The sequence below is a fragment of the Euprymna scolopes genome, chromosome 30, assembly GCF_053919585.1.
Source record: "Euprymna scolopes isolate OS-2025 chromosome 30, ASM5391958v1, whole genome shotgun sequence".
Classification (NCBI taxonomy): Eukaryota; Metazoa; Mollusca; class Cephalopoda; order Sepiida; family Sepiolidae; genus Euprymna; species Euprymna scolopes.
The window spans coordinates 1,472,501-1,491,564 of record NC_136511.1 but is presented as its reverse complement, the minus strand read 5'-3'; the positions used below and the strand labels follow the sequence as shown (position 1 = coordinate 1,491,564).

The 19,064-nt window shown below is 35.0% G+C and overlaps 1 protein-coding gene across 2 annotated transcripts in view; it reads right to left on the bottom strand.

The window, feature by feature from the left end:
• Positions 1 to 19,064, bottom strand: part of LOC145254635 (synaptotagmin-B-like) — a 768,196-nt gene that overhangs the window by 285,246 nt on the left and 463,886 nt on the right. For both annotated transcript variants that reach the window (XM_080113250.1, XM_080113251.1), the window contains exon 2: positions 4,947 to 5,161. In XM_080113250.1, coding sequence (XP_079969376.1) covers positions 4,947 to 5,161 — 215 coding nt within the window. The remainder of the gene's footprint in view (positions 1 to 4,946; positions 5,162 to 19,064) is intronic.

The window sequence follows — 19,064 nt, the reverse complement described above, 5'->3', positions numbered from 1 at the left end:
TTCCAGCTGTAACTTCTTTACGTCACAGCAGTAATCGTTCCGCGGCGAAATTATGTGCCGTAACGCGGTGGTTGGGAACTTCTGGTCTACGTAGACAAGCAGTGTTGAGAATTGTATTCTAGGATCTGATGAACATATTGTGAGATTCTCATACATATTTTCCCTGTGTGTAATTTATTTATTAATCATTGAACAATTATTAATATACAAACGGCCATTATTTGTGAAGTATTTTCATCATGGCGAAAACATATCATAAATTAATGCATAAATTTTAATCAAGTGTCATCAATACATTGAAATATATTGAAAGACGCAAAATCATCAGCATTCAATCAGGGTAATGAATTGCGTTAACTATCTGAAAATATATTAATGAGGAAGAATAGGAATGAAGTCAGCAGTTTGCCTTAATATCTCTCTCTCTCTCTCTCTCTCTCTCTCTCTATCTCTCGCTCTCTCTAAGTTTAGATAAGTCGGTCACTTCAGCGTACATGCGAAGATCATGATATTTTAATGATTAGATAACTCTCGAGGTTAAATTACACTTTATATGAATGTTAATTTCTCGCGGTTAACGTGACCGTGTGGGTTTTTCCTTGCTGATGAGATCAGCGATGGCTTCGTGGCCGGGTTCACATATCTAGACTAATAATAATAATAATAATAATAATAATAATAATAATAATAATAGTATACACACACACACATATATGTATATACATATATACAAAAATTTTTCCGAAATTAATAATGGAATACGTCGCATGAATTACAAGTAAGACATTTTACCATACAACTGAATAAATAAATAAATAAATATATATATATATATATATATATATATATAATAAATATATATATATGTATGCACTTATTGATTTGTAAATCGCCACTTGTTCTCGTCTCTTACCAACAGCGACTATAATTCATTCCTCGCATTGTGACAGCCTTCTAAATCTCTTTTACGTATATATACATATACATATATATATATATATATATATATATGTTGTTTTGAAAAAAGAAAAACCTAATGAATTTAAAAATTATATTATACGGCATCCCCCAAACACATAATTTCCGACCAAAACCAATTAAAAAGCTTGCCCTATCTCTGAATACCCTTTATGTAAAATTTTAAACGTTTAGACTAGACATTTTCTAAGCAATTTGGTAGAGACCGCAGCGATCAATTTTTTTAAACTTTGATCCCTATTATGACCCCTTAACATTCATTGTTTTGAGCTCAAATCAAGTTATTAAGTTATATCTATGTCCAAGGAACCTATATCTAAAATGTTCATTTTTTAGACCCAAAATTGTCGGAGGAGTTTAGCAGAGTTCTCAAATGTTAAATCGTTGAACTTTTACCCATTAACGGCCAAATTTCTAGCCGACAGCCGATCACAAAGATTTTCCCAAATCTCAGTACCCTGCATATCAAATTTTGATTCTGTAGACTTAAAATTAAGAGAGTTATTGCATAGAGAAATGTACACGGACACACAGAAAGACACACAGACAGATATACAGACACGTTTACTTTTATAGATATATACATTGCTGTCTTCTCGGTTTCGAGCGAGATCACTTACTTTATTTCATGTCTTCTATCCCATCTCCCAACTTCCCCTTTAAAACAATGTGTTCGCAAGTGTCTCTTCAAACCACCCAATAAGCGACAGCTTTTACCACAGAATTGCCGCACTCGATCCGTTTTGCTTGTAATGACATTATTTGGGTGCAAACGAGGTAGGCATAGTTTTGCACATATGTCACAGTTAGCGTGGTGACTTTGTTGACCCGGTGCTTGACCCTGTTCACCTTTGCGAATCAATCGATTGTAAGCGCTGAACCGCACGTGGCTATGCCCATATGACTCCACGTCTTCGCGAATCAGCATCCGCTTGGATTTCTATCTAACCATTGGTCCAGAGATAGTCCAAATTGTTTCAAATGGGATTTTATTGTGTCCTTATATTACTTAGGTTTTGACGCACTATTTTTCTTTTCCACGTTTCACCATAGAATAATTGCCTTGGCAAACCACCATCGTCTATACGCACAATATGGCCAGCTCATCGAAAACCACTTTTCATTACCATCGACTGACTGCTTGGTATGCCTGCTTTCTCTAATACATATGTAACTGTGATAAAGGACTTGATATGAAATATCCATCTTACTTATCCTTTATGGAAGCCCTTAAGAATTTTCGTTGGTGTTTATAGAGTCCCTATATCTCTTGCATAAAGGAGAACCGTAAAACACACACACTATAAACACAATGATATTTTATGTAACTTTATACTATGCTTGGACCACACACGTTGTTTTTTATGGGCTGAATGAGACCAAGAAGCCTTTTCAATGCGGGAAGAGATTTCTCTGTCAAAGCTGTATCTTCCAGAGAGTACTGGCTAGGTATACAAAGAGTACACCAAATCTAATTTATTACCTTCAACAAAGATAGTTGGTTCCATATAAGGCGATCTTAGTGTTGGATCATACATAACGACTTTTTGTAGGTTGATTTTTAAACCGAATGAGTTACATTTAGATGCTAAATGGTTCATAAAGCACTGCAACTTATATTCTGAATGTGTAACGATATCACAGTTAACCACGAAGAACTGTTTTACCTATGAAGAGGAGGCATTTTGTTTGGGAAAGTAGGCTACGGACATTATATTCAAAAGGTATACGGAAGTCAAGTACCGCAAGACTGGAAAGCCAAAATACTTTTATCTTTCTAGTCTTGATTTATATATATATATATATATATATATATATATATATATATATATATATATATATATATATATATATATATGGGGGGTCTATGATAGTAAAAGGAAAAAATCCGTTAGTAGGAATTTAAATAGATTCATATATATATACAATTATATAAACGCAACGTTGTCTGTGTGTATGCGTGAGTTCGTTCTTATAGACTCCGAAACGGCTGACCGGATTTTCCTTCTAATTTTCAAAACTTTAGTGTATAAATCTGGGAGTCATCTTAGTTAATTTTGTCTCTGAATACCTCCGATAAATGCTGATAATCGATAATCGAAACCAATATGTCAATTTATCTATAATCAGTAGAGACATTTATTCATTTCCTCGCTCAACAACAATGATAACACAACGGGCCGTGAAAATTCTACTATGGGTAAGTTGATAGTGCTTTTTTTTTGTTTGTTTTTCTGTAGATTCAAACGCCGTACAAAATTGTTATAATTCTTTTTCATTATCTGCAAAAAATTTTAAAAGACTTGAATTTTTTTTTTTCTTTCTGCATGACGTGGTCTGTAGGTTAAAACCTCGTAAGTAAATTCTTAATGTTTTTTCTTTAACTAGAAAGAAGTTTATATAAAATAATTTTATAAAAGAAACAGTAGGTTCTCTAAGTACAATGTAAAATAACATATGTTTTGGACTAAGTTACCGCATGGAAGCATGTAAAGCATATTCCAGGGCGATTTCACGGAATTCGATGACAATAAAAATATAGGAGTGTCAAATAATCGTTGATCATCATTCAATCCCGGCCATCGCCCTGCCTAGTTGCTAGTATATATATATATATATATATATATATATTTATATATATATATATATATAATTATATATACATATATATGATTTTCAGAATGTGAGAGATTGTATATAATAAATTCCACAGCCAAATAACGTCGCAGCCCACAAAAGCCATGGCAGTCAACGAACCGGAAGTCCAAGACTCGAGTTTCGCCCTCATCGAAAAATAATGAAGGCGAAACTCGAGTCTTCGATTCCGGTTCGTTGACTGTCATGGCTCTTGTGGGCTGCGACGTTGTTTGGATGTGGAATTCATTATATATATATATATATATATATATATATATATATATATATATATATATATATATATATATATATATATGTGTGTGTGTGTGTGTGCGTGTGTGGGTGTGTGTGTGTTTATGAGGTAAATAAAAGAAATAATATATTTCGACGAGATGAAAACGAAATATTTGACTTTTTGTACTGGTATTTTTTTATTCGAATTTAATCATCCCGAGGAACTCTACGACTCGAGAAACGTTGAAGAACATATAGCGAGATTTGTTCCCTTTTCACTTTGAACCAATATCTCAATATCTAATTTTCCTTACCTTATGATTTAAAAACTTTAAAATCTTTTACTTATGATTTCTACGTTTATTGTATTTAGCAAGTTAAGCATAAAACATTTATAATAGTTGCTAATATTTTCCTCTGAGGAGATGAGAAACATCGAAAACGTATAGGTTAAGGAGATATACTTATTGAAATGTATTCTTTGTCTTGCATATCATAAAAAAAGTCTACATTTGAAATTATCCATTTCACATCGTAAAAATTAAATTACTAAATTGCGGTATATATATATATATATATATATATATATATATATATATATATATATATATATATATATATAGACACATAAGACTGAAGAGTCCTAGAGTGGATGAAACGCGGAATATTCAGTGTAGCTTAATCGCCATATATCTTTTATAACTTACTATACATATATATATATGTATATATATGTATGTATATATATATATATATGTGTGTGTGTGTGTGTGTGTGTGTGTGTGTGCGTGCGATAAAAAAAGAAATGAACCCTATTCGGATGGTGTAAATCCCCCCTCCTTTGTACTAGCAGAGAAACCTTCGGTTACAGTTGGAAATATTTGTGTGGACACATTCTATTTAGTTTTTTTTTTCCTCGGTATCCCTTTCGTATAAGTATTTCTAAAAAAAACAAAACAAAAAAAAAACCTTCAGACAAGTTTGTCTAACGAATATATGTATATACATATACATATATATATATATATATATATATATATATATATATATATATATATATATATATATATATATAATGTGTGCGTGTGAGTACTTACCAATTTATCGTAAAGTTTGGTGTCGATTTTGGTATAATCGATGGCATCGTGCATAGATGCTCTCCGCTGTCGTAGTCGTGAAACGCAGGGGCTCATCTCGATTTTGTGCCCTCTCTCCGTACCTCCATCCCCATCTGATTTGTTGGTTGGGAAGTAGAACGCTAAATCTTTGACCGCAGCGGCCGAAGTCGGGGTCGGTGTTCCGGAACTGCCTTCTGTAAAAAGACAAAAAAGGAAAAAAAAAAAGAAAAACATTAACTATACATATATTTCTCTTATTACACTTTTCTGCGCCGACTTTAAATATTTTCTTAAATCAATAATTCGAAAAACGGATATTTACAGAGAACATTGTTGAAATTAGAGATGCCATATACATAGGGCTTGTCTGAAGGTATACTATTAACACTCAATCATTACACGAATCAAATTCTCTTAAATATTCCCTCTGACACTTTTCAAATATATATATATATATATATATACATAAACACACACACACGCACAACCTCCCCACATCTTTTTCTTTTCTCTCACTCCTCCCTGTCCCCTCTCTATCCACCACTTCAACTCTAGGTTTTTTTTTTTCATACCTACACGTAATATACGAGGGGCGTGTAATAAGAAATGCCCCTGACCCACTTCCCATAGCAGGAGAGCAACGAAACTTGGCACAGTTATTAGTCTTTCTTTACATAGGAACCACCCAGAGTTATGCATTTCTCCCATCGCTTGATGCAGCTCTGGAGACCGTTTATGTAGAACACCCCAGCTTGATCCTCCAACCACGAAGTGACTTCAGAAATCAAGGCTGCATCATCTGGGAAACGCTTTCCTTTAAAAACAACTTCATGGCTGGGAAAAGGTAAAAGTCAGAGGGTTCAAGGTCAGGAGAGTAGGGAGGATGGCGGAGTATTTCATAGCCACACGCCCGTGTTTCTGATCTGGCGACATGCGAGTTGTGGACGGGAGCGTTGTCCTGCAGGAGAAGGGTACCTTTTTGATCTTGCCCCGCCTCTTGATTTTGATAGTTTCGTTTAATTTCCTCAAAAGTAAAGCATAATAGGCTTCTGTAATTGCGGTACCCTTTGCCAGTAAATCTGTCATCACTACTCCGTCCTGGTCCCAGAAGACTGTGAGCATGACCTTGCCAGAGGAGGGCCGCACCCTTGCCTCCTTTAGAGGTGGTGAGTCACAATGCTTCCACTGCATTGACTGGGCTTTGGTCTCTAAATCATAGTCATGGACCCAGGTTTAATTATGTGTAATCAGTCTTTTGAAAAAATTTGACGCATCTTCTTGGCACATCTCCAAATTCATCCTCGAACACTCGATGCGTTCTCACTTCTGGAATGGTGTGAGCAACCTGGAAATCCATCTGGCAGACACCTTATGCATATGCAAATGGTCATGAATGATAGTTTCCACAGACTCTGTACTAATCTTGACATCTTGGGCTATTTGGCGTGTAGGAATGCGCCGATATTCCAAAATGGCAGCCTCAACTTGCCGGACAGATGCCTCATCAATGGCAGAAAGGAGGCGACCAGGTCTGAGAGCTGTTTTCACAGACTTCCGGCCATGCTTGAATTCATGCTGCCAGCGTTTTACAAGGTCATATGATGGGGCATTACACCATAAGTTTCTTTCATTTCATCAAAAGTCTCCTGTGGTGTGCGTCCTTTCAAATATAAAAACCGGATCACTGCTCGACATTCAACAGACTCAATTTCACACCTGACTCACTTCAAACACCTGTAAAACAGAAACCACAATAAGGTCAGAGCTGTAATTTGCCACATAACCCGTAAAGATATCAATCATTGCGCATGCAAAATTTTAGCAAGATCAGCCAACTGGAAGTGGGCCAGGGGACTTAATTATTGCACCATCCTCTTAACAGAAGTTTTCTCTTCTAATTTTTTTGGCTTAGATCGTCTGACGAGATCGGCAGGATAATTATATTGTTCTGTCTATTGAAACAACTAGTAATGATTTAAGTAAAAATCCCCGAGGTTGATATAATAAAAACATATTTAGCTCTCCGGACGTACTGAGCAGCTTTCCCTGCTTTTACATTTATTTGCCAAATATATATATATATATATATATATATATATATATATATATATATATATATAGAGAGAGAGAGAGAGAGAGAGAGAGAGAGAGATAGATAGATAGATAGATAAAAGGTGATTTGTCTGTGTGTCTGGGTGTTTGTGCCTGTGAGTGTTTTTTTTTCCATGGTGGTCACCACTTATCAAGGCCCGGAAGCCACTCAGGGATAAGGGTTATTGCAAGTACAGTACTATAGTGTGGAGATCTGATGAAGTGTTTACTTAAGGGGGCGGTTTGTTAGGAATTTGCTAACGTTGGACTTGAAGACATCCAATTTGTAGTCAGGTGGGAAGCAGGCAGACGCAACAGAGTTCCACAGGCGTGCAGTTCTAAGAAAGAAGCTTTGTTCATGGAATCCACGTTTTGATTTAGGCACAGATAAAGAGTGGGGGAAATTTTTCACGGTGGATTCAGCATGACGGGTGTTTTTCGTGAAAGATTGGTGAGGGGGGACCAGAGATTGGAGCTCAGACGAGCACCTGCCATGGGAATAAGGATAAAACAAGGATAGGCTCGCAACGTCTCTTCTGTGGGAGAGAGGTTGCAGGGTAGAGAAAAGGGCATCTGTCACTAAGCCACGAAGTCTATTTTGTACTCTGTCAAGGCAGGATAGGCTTTTTTTTAGCAGCTCCTGCTCAGATATGGCAGCAGTATTCCATCCTTGGACGTACTTGGCTTTTATATAGATAGAGTTTATTCTCTATGGACTCGAAAACAGCTGGTGCGATGTTTTATGATCAAAGTTAACACATCCTTTCATCACAAACCGAAAGACCCAGCATATAAAATAAACGGTAGGTCACTTAATATGATAGGGACCCCTTCGAAATGAATATTTCTGATTAAATCACAATTTCGCAATAGACTTTTTCATTTTGACCGTCAATTCAAGCCATTATCACCGCACAATTAGTAAGGCTAGGCATATAACATCAACAGTAGGTTCTCTGATATGAAAGAAAAAGTTCGAAATGAATATTTCTGCTTGCAGCACAATTGAAGCATGATACTTGACTTCTGAATTTTAAGCCTTAAGGCAAGCCATTATATATAAAAATAATTTTATAAAATTAATAGTAAGTTCTTTATTAATAGTAAATTCTCTACAGTGCAATGTAGACTACAATATATTGTGAACTTAGTCACTGAGAGATGCATATGAAGCTTAATCAAGATACATCGCGATGGGTCCCCTATTAGAGCAGACAATTAAACGATTTGATTGAAACATGAAGTAGTCATTGATTTCGATGACAAAACATATAAGGGGAGTAAAGCAGTCGTTGATCATCATTCAATCCTGGACAACGTCGGTTCACCCTGTTAGTATATATGTAAAAAAAAAAACCACAACACGAATTTAGCTTAATCTTATAAATGTATTTCAATCTTTTACGGGCCTTTTCTAATGAGGAACGTTAGTCAGATTGACACATGATTTAAAAATTAAAACTTTATGATTATTATTTTTTTTTTTTATTTATAAAAAGGGGGGTTAGAAGTTGAAAATGAAGAAATAGAAAGTTAGAAATCAGAAAAATTAATAAAGAAGTGGAGAATGAAAGCCAGTAGGGAGGAAGGTTTGTGGAAATTGTGATTGTTCCGAAAGGGGAACAAGTTTAACAAACACAGACAGAAAATGGAAACAAGAAACGTCAGAAAATGCCCGGGATCCAAGTTATTCTGTTTGGGTTCATCTGGCTATCGACATTCCTTCTCATTTTCTTTGGTTTGTTATTTTCTGCATAAGTCGTTTTATTTTATATATATATATATATAGAGAGAGAGAGAAGGAGAAAGAGAGAGAGAAAAGGAGAGAGATAGAGAGAGAGAAGGAGAAAGATAGAGAGTGAGAGAGAGAGAGAGAGAAACACCGAGTTATGTGTTCATTAAGGTTTCGCCTTTATTCTGAGACTTCTTCTGGACGAAATAAAGACGAAACGTTGATGAACACATAACTCGGTTTATTCCTTTCTATTTCTCTATTTCGTCGGAATACTATTTCCATTATTCTAATATATATATATATATATATATATATATATATATATATATATATATATATATATAGAGAGAGAGAGAGAGAGAGAGAGAGAGGGAGATTATGCATAATTATGTTTATATTTTCATACACTAGTTTCATCGTTTCGGAATCATCAGTATAGGAAATCACAATTGCTGCTGGTCAATGGAACTGAATCCAACTGCGAAGCAATTTCGGACTCCGTTAGCAAAGATATATATGTTATATATATATATATATATATATATATATATATGTTATATATATATATATATGTTATAGATACGTTCTGAATACATTCAGATACAAAACCTCTCTAAAACCACTGCTACATACATAAAGCACATCTGAATGATATTCCATATAAATCAGCCCAACCGATTCAGAGTCAATAGGAAACAAACTCGCACACAAATACCTACGCACAGACTAAGTTACTCTTATATACATACACACACACACATATACATAGATACATATATATATATATATTGTTTTTAAAATATAATTATTTAGCGAGATTCAGCCCCTCTGATGAATCGTTGACGACGAAACACGTGCCAGTGGATAATTATATCTTAAAAACCATACATATGCAGCTCCCCATTTTGGGGTACCAAATTGGTCAAAGGGAAAGTTATTTCCAACTTGCATTTAGGTAAAAATGAACTTTCCTATTACTAATAAAATTCAAGGCAGATATGAATCATACCAGTTATTATAGGTGGCACAGGGTTTATGATGAAGAACCTGAAGTCCTACCTAACTAATATTCCTGGTGAACCAAGTACAAAATAGATCCATACAATTACACTTAAGGGAACAGTGAGGATACCAAAAAGAGCCCTCGGTTGGTTTCAATAAAAAGCAGGGCTCTGTTGGCAGCTTGTTTGGCTGCCCCATACCCAGCGTTATAATCTTCAAAGAAAGAAAATTAAAAAAAAAGTATCGCAAACAAACACAAATAAAACACACACACACACACATACATACATATATATATATATATATATATATATATATATATATATATATATATATATATATATATATATATATATATATACTAGCTGTATATACCCGTGGTTGTGCGGAGAATATTTTGCACCCCATCCTTTTTAAACTTGGTTTTGACGTCATGTTGTTTATACGCTATGACGTATTCAATGATGTCGTTAGCTACGACGATATGTATTAAGCATACATATACATTAATTACATATATATTATACATATATATGCTACGACGTAATATATTATACATATATATGCTAGGACGTAATTTTGAACAAGAAAACAGAGAGGAAAACGGATTTATATTCGTTAGGAATCTTTCACTAATAGTGATTAGATTAGCTAGTGTGAATTTTAACAAGGGTTACGTTTAGTGAATATCATAACTGCAAAACAGAATCATTCCAGAAATGGGTGACGCAATGTCGAGGCAAAGGCAGCAGACCAATCGGCGTAGACAAAATAAGACGAGATAGCGAATGACGTCACGTTTGTCGAACTAAGTACAAATCAGTCTAATTTAGGCGCCAAACGCAGACATGGAATAATGCGCGTTTGTTATTAGTTGCACTTGGCATTTGACCGGTAATGTAGAAAAGTTTGATTATCACTAAGTGTGAAATGTTACACCTACGTAACACCGCGTGTCAAGTTAAAAGTTAACTTTACGATTTGCTTAGAGAACGTAAGGTCTCTCTTTTGAGTAAATTCTCTTAGAAAATTCTCCCTTTCAGAAACACTTAGTTCACGTCTTTATCTCCATTTGATGCAGGAAAAGAAGCGTTATTTCTGTGGCAATCACTAGACGAAACCGTGACGATGACAAAAAGGCAATGGCCTAATCCAAGGATGATAAAAATACCGAAGTACGTATAAAAGAACGTATTTATATCGGAGACTTTACACTTAACCCATGAGCCTTCAAGATGAGCCGACTTCCCAAAAAGGCTGGTAAAGACTAACACTTGAGTCAAATCGTATGTCTCGATGTCTCTGACGCTCACAAAAAAATATAGTTCGCGAAGTCAATACCTATAATAATATATGAAACCTTTTTCTTTTTGTAAGTTTCATATCAACAGACTGCGCGGAAAAGTTTCTGGGTTTGACCTTTACTCCAGATCTGAAATGGGACACGTACACCAAGTCTGTTGCCAAGGTCGCTGGAAATACGGTGGGATCCTTCATCGCTCCAGAAGATATCTCACTACTGATGCAATTCTCTATCTATATAAAAGCCAAGTACGTCCAAGGCTGGAATACTGCTGCCATATCTGGGCAGGAGCTGCTAAAAACAGCTTATCCTGCCTTGACAGAGTACAAAATAGACTTCGTGGCTTAGTGAGGGATGCTCTTTTCTCTACCCTGCAACCTCTCTCCCACAGAAGAGACGTTGCGAGCCTATCCTTGTTTTATCGTTATTTCCATGGGAGGTGTTCGTCTGAACTCCAATCTCTGCCCCCCTCACCAATCTTTCACGAAAAACACCCGCCTAGCCGAATCGACTGTGAAAATTTTCCCCCACTCTTTATCTGTGCCTAAATCATAACGTAGATTCCATGAACAAAGCTTCTTTCTTAGAACTGCACGCCTGTGGAACTCTAATCCGTCTGCCTGCTTCCCACCTGAATACAACTTGGATGTCTTCAAGTCCAATGTTAACAAATTCCTAATGAACCGCCCCCTTAAGTAAACACTTCATGAAATCTCCACACTAATGTAATGTACTTGCAATAACCCTTATCCCTGAGTGGTTTCCGGGCCTTGATAAGTGGTGACCACTGTGTAAAATAAAAAATATAAAAAAGAATCGCTTATTTGTCGAATGAGATGACGCGTCATCATCGCCATATGCAGCGCAGCAGTCGAACACACTCAAGTTCGTATACGAGACGACAGGAATACGAAAGCAGAGATAAAATACAGAATTCATTTACATCAAATTATTAAATTAATTATGAATTTTGGTACAAATTTTAATCAAAATCAATTTTTTTTTATAAAACGTAAATGAAAGAGTCTTCATCATCGAACGCCTTGAAACTTATATTTAATGAATAAGAAACATATTGTCTGGTAGAATATTAATTACCGGAGTCGTATATGCTTTGGAAATATTTATAAAATGAATTAATACAGTCTCTCTCTCTCTCTCTCTCTCTCTCTCTCTCTCTCTCTCTCTCTATATATATATATATATATATATATATATATATATATATATATATATATATTTATATATATACAGTAACACCTACACGCACACTGTCTCTCACATACACACACGCACACAGTAACACATACACACACTCTCTCACACACACACATATATATGTGCGTGTGTATCTGTGTTTGTGTGAGAGAGTGTGTGTGTGTATATGTGTTATTGTGTGTATGTACATATATGTGTGTGTGTGTGTGTGCAATTACATAAAAGGAACGTTGTCTGTGTGCGTCTATCTGTGTGTTAAGACGTTCCTATAGACACCTAAATGACTGGGCCGATTATTATGAAATTTTACACAAAGGTATTTTATGAGTATGGCAGTGGGTTTAGATATGTTTTGTATCGGAATGTACTCGTAATTAATCGATAATCGATAACCAATTATCGAAATAATCCGATGAATAAAAGGGCATAAGATTTTATTAAAAGTAAACAACTCACACAACGTAATATTACAAATGAATTTTAGAAGCTTTTACGACACAAGGCGAAAAGTCTGAAAGAAAATCAACAGGAGCTTCCTTGATATGACAGGGACGCGTTCAAAAGAAATGTTTCTGTTTGAAACGCAATTGGATAGTGATGATTGATTTTTTTTTTAATTTTAAACTTGTATACACGCCATTTTATATAAGAATTATGCATTAAAAGAAACAATTTATGTTACGTTTATTATATTCGCATAAGAAGTTATTTAACAGTTTAGTTTATAGGGATAAAATTGGAATGATACAGCAATAAACGGAATATATATATATATATATATATATATATATGTGTGTGTATATATATATGTGTGTGTGTATATATATATATATATATATATATATATATATATATATATATATATATATATGCATTCAATGAGGACTGATGCAGATATGGGCGTAAATGGCAATAAAAGCTCTGGAACTTCCAGGGTCTGGTTTGGTTCAGGGCACCACACATTGGACCCGGTCATCATAGAAGGTTTATAGAGGTGGCCGTCTATCACGTGCTGCTAGTTGCGCTCATTTTGCGTCATTTGAGCCAGATATATATTAAGTAATGGCAATTCTCTAGAACCAGTTGCTGACATGAAATATATATATATATATATATATATATATATATATATATATGTATGTATGTATTTATAAGTATACATAACATACATAACGAACCAGTTGCTGCCATCATATATATATATATATATATATGTATATATATATATATATATATAATTATACATAAGGTCCAGGGGTCGAATCCTAATAACAGTTAAGCTACGCTGAAGAGCGGTAGGGCCCCGAAAAGTGCATGTACGTAGATTGCTGTTTTAAAAATAAATAAATATATATATATATATATATATATTTATAAATATATATATTATATATATACTACTGTATATTATATATATATATATATTATATATATATATATATATATATATATATATATATATATATATATATATTACTGGCCTGACAAGTTCGCAGGGGAGACAAACAAGCAGAATTCCAAAAACAAAACTGAAGCTCTCCTGCCAGAACACTATATATGGAAATATAGGCAAATTTGGGATTAACCCTTAGTTACAACATTCTTAAGTTCAACTCTCGCCGCAATCAGTAGTAACTAACGCAGCCACACTTCTGAGTTTAGTAAAATTGATCTAGTACTGAATCCGTACACAAGTAATTTACTGAGTTGAGAACATGCGTTGCATGGAAATCTTCCCAGTTTACTATGCGATGGCAACCATTCTCTCTAATGACACAATGATGTTCTGCATCCAGTCTTATGCACTGCAACGTCTGCTGTGGCTATAAAGCTGGAATTGTCTCTTTGATGCAGGCCTTGCCGGGTGATTAAGAGACCTAGCCTTACCCAGTTTTCAGGGTGCCCCTCTCAGAGTCGCAGACAAATCTGAAGAGTACATGCCATAATATATGATGAACGTGAATGATGATGATGGCTAATTTCTGTCTAGAGAGACGCTAGTGTTGTGCATCTAGCCTGGTGCATAGCGGCGGCTGGCTTTGCTATACATGCCAAGATGGAGTTGCCTCTCATAATACAGACCTGGTCTGCCCAGTTACAAGGGTATCTGTTGTGGAGACGCCCACTAATTAGCATACGTGGATGAACAAGATATAGATAAAGGTATCAAGTGAGCAAGACCGGGGAGCTGTGTTCGAACGCCAGATAGGCAAGACGCATGTGCCGGTTGCTCCATGAAAGAATTTAACACGCCCTCTGCCGGACAATCTTCCAACTGCAGTACAACTGCACCTTTGTAAATATGTATTATATTTTCGTCTTGATATATTTGTTTTACCTTTACTTTCTGCGTTCGTGTTGTTATTGATACAGACACAACAGTCTTATATAGGCGTTGCAGATAAAGTCCAATAGGATAGCAAGCCTACACGGTCGGAGCCAGCACAGCTGCCGGATTTGCTGGGAAATTGTTGCATTGCTTCATCATCCGCCTATTTGGACTTCAAAACCGGATTTATTTTTCTTTTCTGTCAGGATTGTCTCCCTTAGCTTTTTTTTTCTTTCCCTGGGGCATCCATGAGGCTGCGGAGCTATTAATGTAACATGCGACCTCCTTCAAGCGTACCATGTCACACTCAAGCCCGTTTCTGTTGAACTAAGACACCTGCGCGGAATTAACAACGGAACTGTTCATTTAAACAACGTCTGGTTCATGTGCTCGTTTCGTCTGCCAAAGACGTCATAAATATTTCGCAATCGTTATCTTAGTTTTACGCTCAATTGAATTTTCCTAAATAATTTATTGGTTAAGCTATGGGTCATTACAAAAAGATTTCCGAGTAAAAAGATACTTCTGAAAAAAGTCGGAAGTTCCCTTGTGAGAATCAAACTCAAGATAAGTTCGGTAGTTTAATTAAAACAAATAATATCAACTAGCAAGCCTCTATCCCGGCATTCCCCGGCTGTAAGATACGCTTAAATGTGATATTTTAATTCAAGCAAATTATGTATTTTAATTACGAGAGAAAATTTTCTATCGATTATATTGAACCTAAGATATAATAGTAAGACAAAACTAAGAGAATATATATGACATGGGTGGCATGAGCTAGAATCGAAATCAAAACATAAAACTCTCCATCCTCATTCCTTAGATGCTGAGTTACTCCCACACACATATATACATATGTATCTATAATATAAAGTTGAATGTCTATGTGTGTGTGTGTGTGTGTGTGTGTGTTTCTGGTCACGCATAGGCTCCTATATTGTTGACTATTAAAAAAAACCTGATTACATATAATGAAAGAAGATGTATCGAGACACAGGAATGGGTATGTTTGATCTGGCAGAACGGTTGTTCATAAAAACTGTGGGGTCTACGTTCGCGCCTTGTCTCCAAAGTATGGAAATAAAAAATTTACAAGTTAAAAAAAAAACGTTTACAAGTGTTTTTGATATAGATGTACATAAGAATACTTTGATAAGTATGCTTTAACTTAACTAGGAATGGTATAATAAAATTTTGGGTCCTGCGTTCACGCCTGGCCTCCATAGAATGGAAATAGACACAAACTTTACTAAATACTTTTCATATCTATCTGCGTAAGTATACTTTGATAATTATGTTTCAGTTTGAAGAAATATGGTATAATAAAATTATGGGGCGTTCGTTCGCGCCTGACCTCCATAGAATGAAAATATGTCACAAAGTTTTACAAGGTTTTTTAGTATAGATCTACAGAATATTGTGATAAGTGTTTCAGTGTGAACAGGTATGGTATAATAAATTATGGGGGTTATCTATTTTATTTTTACTTTCATCATATTTTGCTTTGGTTTTGATACTCCCGAATTTGAAGCTATCTCTTTACAACCTTTCCTTTTCATAACCTATCATACTTTCATAAATCAGAGTCTGTTTTTTGTAGGCTGCTTTTGAACCCAGTCAACGAGTATATATATATATATAAAATAAATATGTGTATATATATAGACGTATATGCATGTACTTATTGATTTGTAAATCGCCACTTGTTTTCGTCTTCTCTCATCAACACAGACTATATCTCATTCCTCGCATTGTGATAGCCTTCTATCTCTACTATATACCTATCCCACATAATGCTTTAAGCAAACTACATACCAATTATATATACATACATATATATATATATATATATATATATATATATATATATCGGAATCGACTGTTTTGTTGTATCACAGCTCATCAGTGCGGCTAGATGAACACCTTTTCCCAGCCGTTGATCGAACCTACAACCATCGCTTTGACAGTAGGCAGCTCAAACCACAGAGCCATTAATCGGTACTCGTAAATGATTCTACGAACGTCTATTAGATAAACATTTGCCCAACGCTTAACAGTGCTGTAGCTGAAAGTTTTTTTGTAAACAAATAGACGGTGGGCTTCGCTTGATCGTTGAACTAGTCAGCGGTTGAAATACATTTACGGCAGAACTCGATTCAAAGGAGGAAGTATTTCGATTATATATATAAATATTTATATATATATATATATATATTTATATTTATAAAGCCCCCCTCCATATAATATATATATAAATATATTTTATAAAGATATCTTTGGGTTGAGCACTGTCGTAAATAATCTCACTCGCTACTTAATTTGGCTGAAAAAAATGCGAAGCTCGCGGTTTGTTTACAAACAAACGTTTGAGCACTTTACAAGTGGCGGACGGATGTTTATTTAAATAGACATTCGGACAGATTAGTTGTGGGCACCGCTTCCGTGGTCAAGGGGAAGAACTGCCGACTGCCGTCACGGCGGTTTCAGGTTCGATCCTCGGCTTGGGATAGGTGCTAGTCTAGCGGCAATGATGAGTTGTGATACAACGAAACAGGACTGTATGTCGATGACTACAAATACATTTTATAAAGCCCCCCTCTTTGGGTTGAGCACTGTCGTAAATAATCTCACTCGCTACTGATTTGGCTGAAAAAATGCAAAGCTCGCGGTTTGTTTACAAACAAACGTGTGAGCATTTTACAAGTGGCGGACGGATGTTTATTTTAATGGACATTCGGACAGATTAGTTGCGGACACCGTTTCCGTGGTCAAGGGGTACCAGGTTCGATCCTCGGCTTGGGATAGGTGCTAGTCTAGCGGCAATGATTAGTTGTGATACTACGTAACAGTACTGTATGTCGATGACAACATATATATATATATATATATATATATATATATATATATATATATATATAATCTTCTTTCTCTTCCCAGATCTTTCTTATTTATATTTATATCTCGGAATTAGAGTGAAAAGCACATCTTATTTTTCTTTTATTAACATTATTGGAATCTTTTCTTTTTTCCCCGTGTACACATATTTTTGTGAATTATTCCATGGATTTCTGCCTTTGGATTATTATGGACCATCTTCTTCCATTTACGGGATCTCCTTGGTTTTTACTTATACAAATGGAAATTCTTTTAACTTTTTTTTAAGTTTTACATTTGGATTTTACCGTCACTGGATTTTTTATCTTCCACCAGACTATCCATTCGTGTGTAATCACCTTTTCCTTTACCATATTCCCTCTGCTTCACGTTTTTTGTTTTCAAGTAAGATCTTTGACTTACTTGTTGTTTCATCAAATACTTCTGCATGCAAAATCCGATCCCGCATTTTGCTAATTCTTACCCTCTGATGAGAAGGAGAGTATTTCTTCGAAACTCCGCGGATTAAGGACTATCCATTTATCTAGTGTTTCCTTTTTAGATTAAATATGTTTTTAACACATTTCACAGTGTGTTTTAACATATTTTATTAAATGTTTGCTCATATATATATGTATATATATATATATATATATATATATATATATATATATATATATATATCCTAGATAAATGGATAGTCCTTAATCCGTGGAGTTTCGAAGAAATACTCTCCTTCTCCTCAGAAGGTAGGAATTAGCAAAATGCGGGATCGGATTTTGCTTGCAGAAGTAGTTGATGAAACAACAAGTAAGTCAAAGATCTTACTTGAAAACAAAAAGTGAAGCAGAGGGAATATGGTAAAGAAAAAGGTGATTACACATTAATGGATAGTCTGGTGGAAGATAAAAAATCCAGTGACGATAAAATCCAAATGTAAAACTTCAAGTTAAAAGAATTTCCATTTGTACAAGTAAAATCTAAGGAAATCCAGTAATTGAAAGAAGATGGTCCATAATAATCCAAAGGCGGAAATCCATATATATATATATATATATATATATATATATATATATATATATATATATATATATATTGTACACCGCATTTATTCGTTACAGTGTAATTACGCACCTCCGCGCCCTGTTTAAGATGGCCCAGATTCATCTGGATTGATTGTCGAGAATAAATCTTCGACCGGTATTAAAGAACCGAAAACTATGAATAAACCCACATCATAATGACGAGTATTAAGTAAGGAGATATCTAGTGCCATTTTTTTTTCACATATTGTTTAACAAGAAAAACCTAAAAATCAGGCGTCTTGCACAACCAACGAACACTTTTATCATGGTGCTAAGTAGGCCTCTTTGTTTATTTGTTTTTCTTAGTAATCTTTCGGTATTAAATAAATATTTGATTCATCCAAAAATGGACAAACCAAACGAAATCACGCTTTATATATAATAACTGAACAATTCGAAATAAACTGAAACACAAGCAAAACCGCCCATCGTTAAAAAATAATAATTATGATTTAAA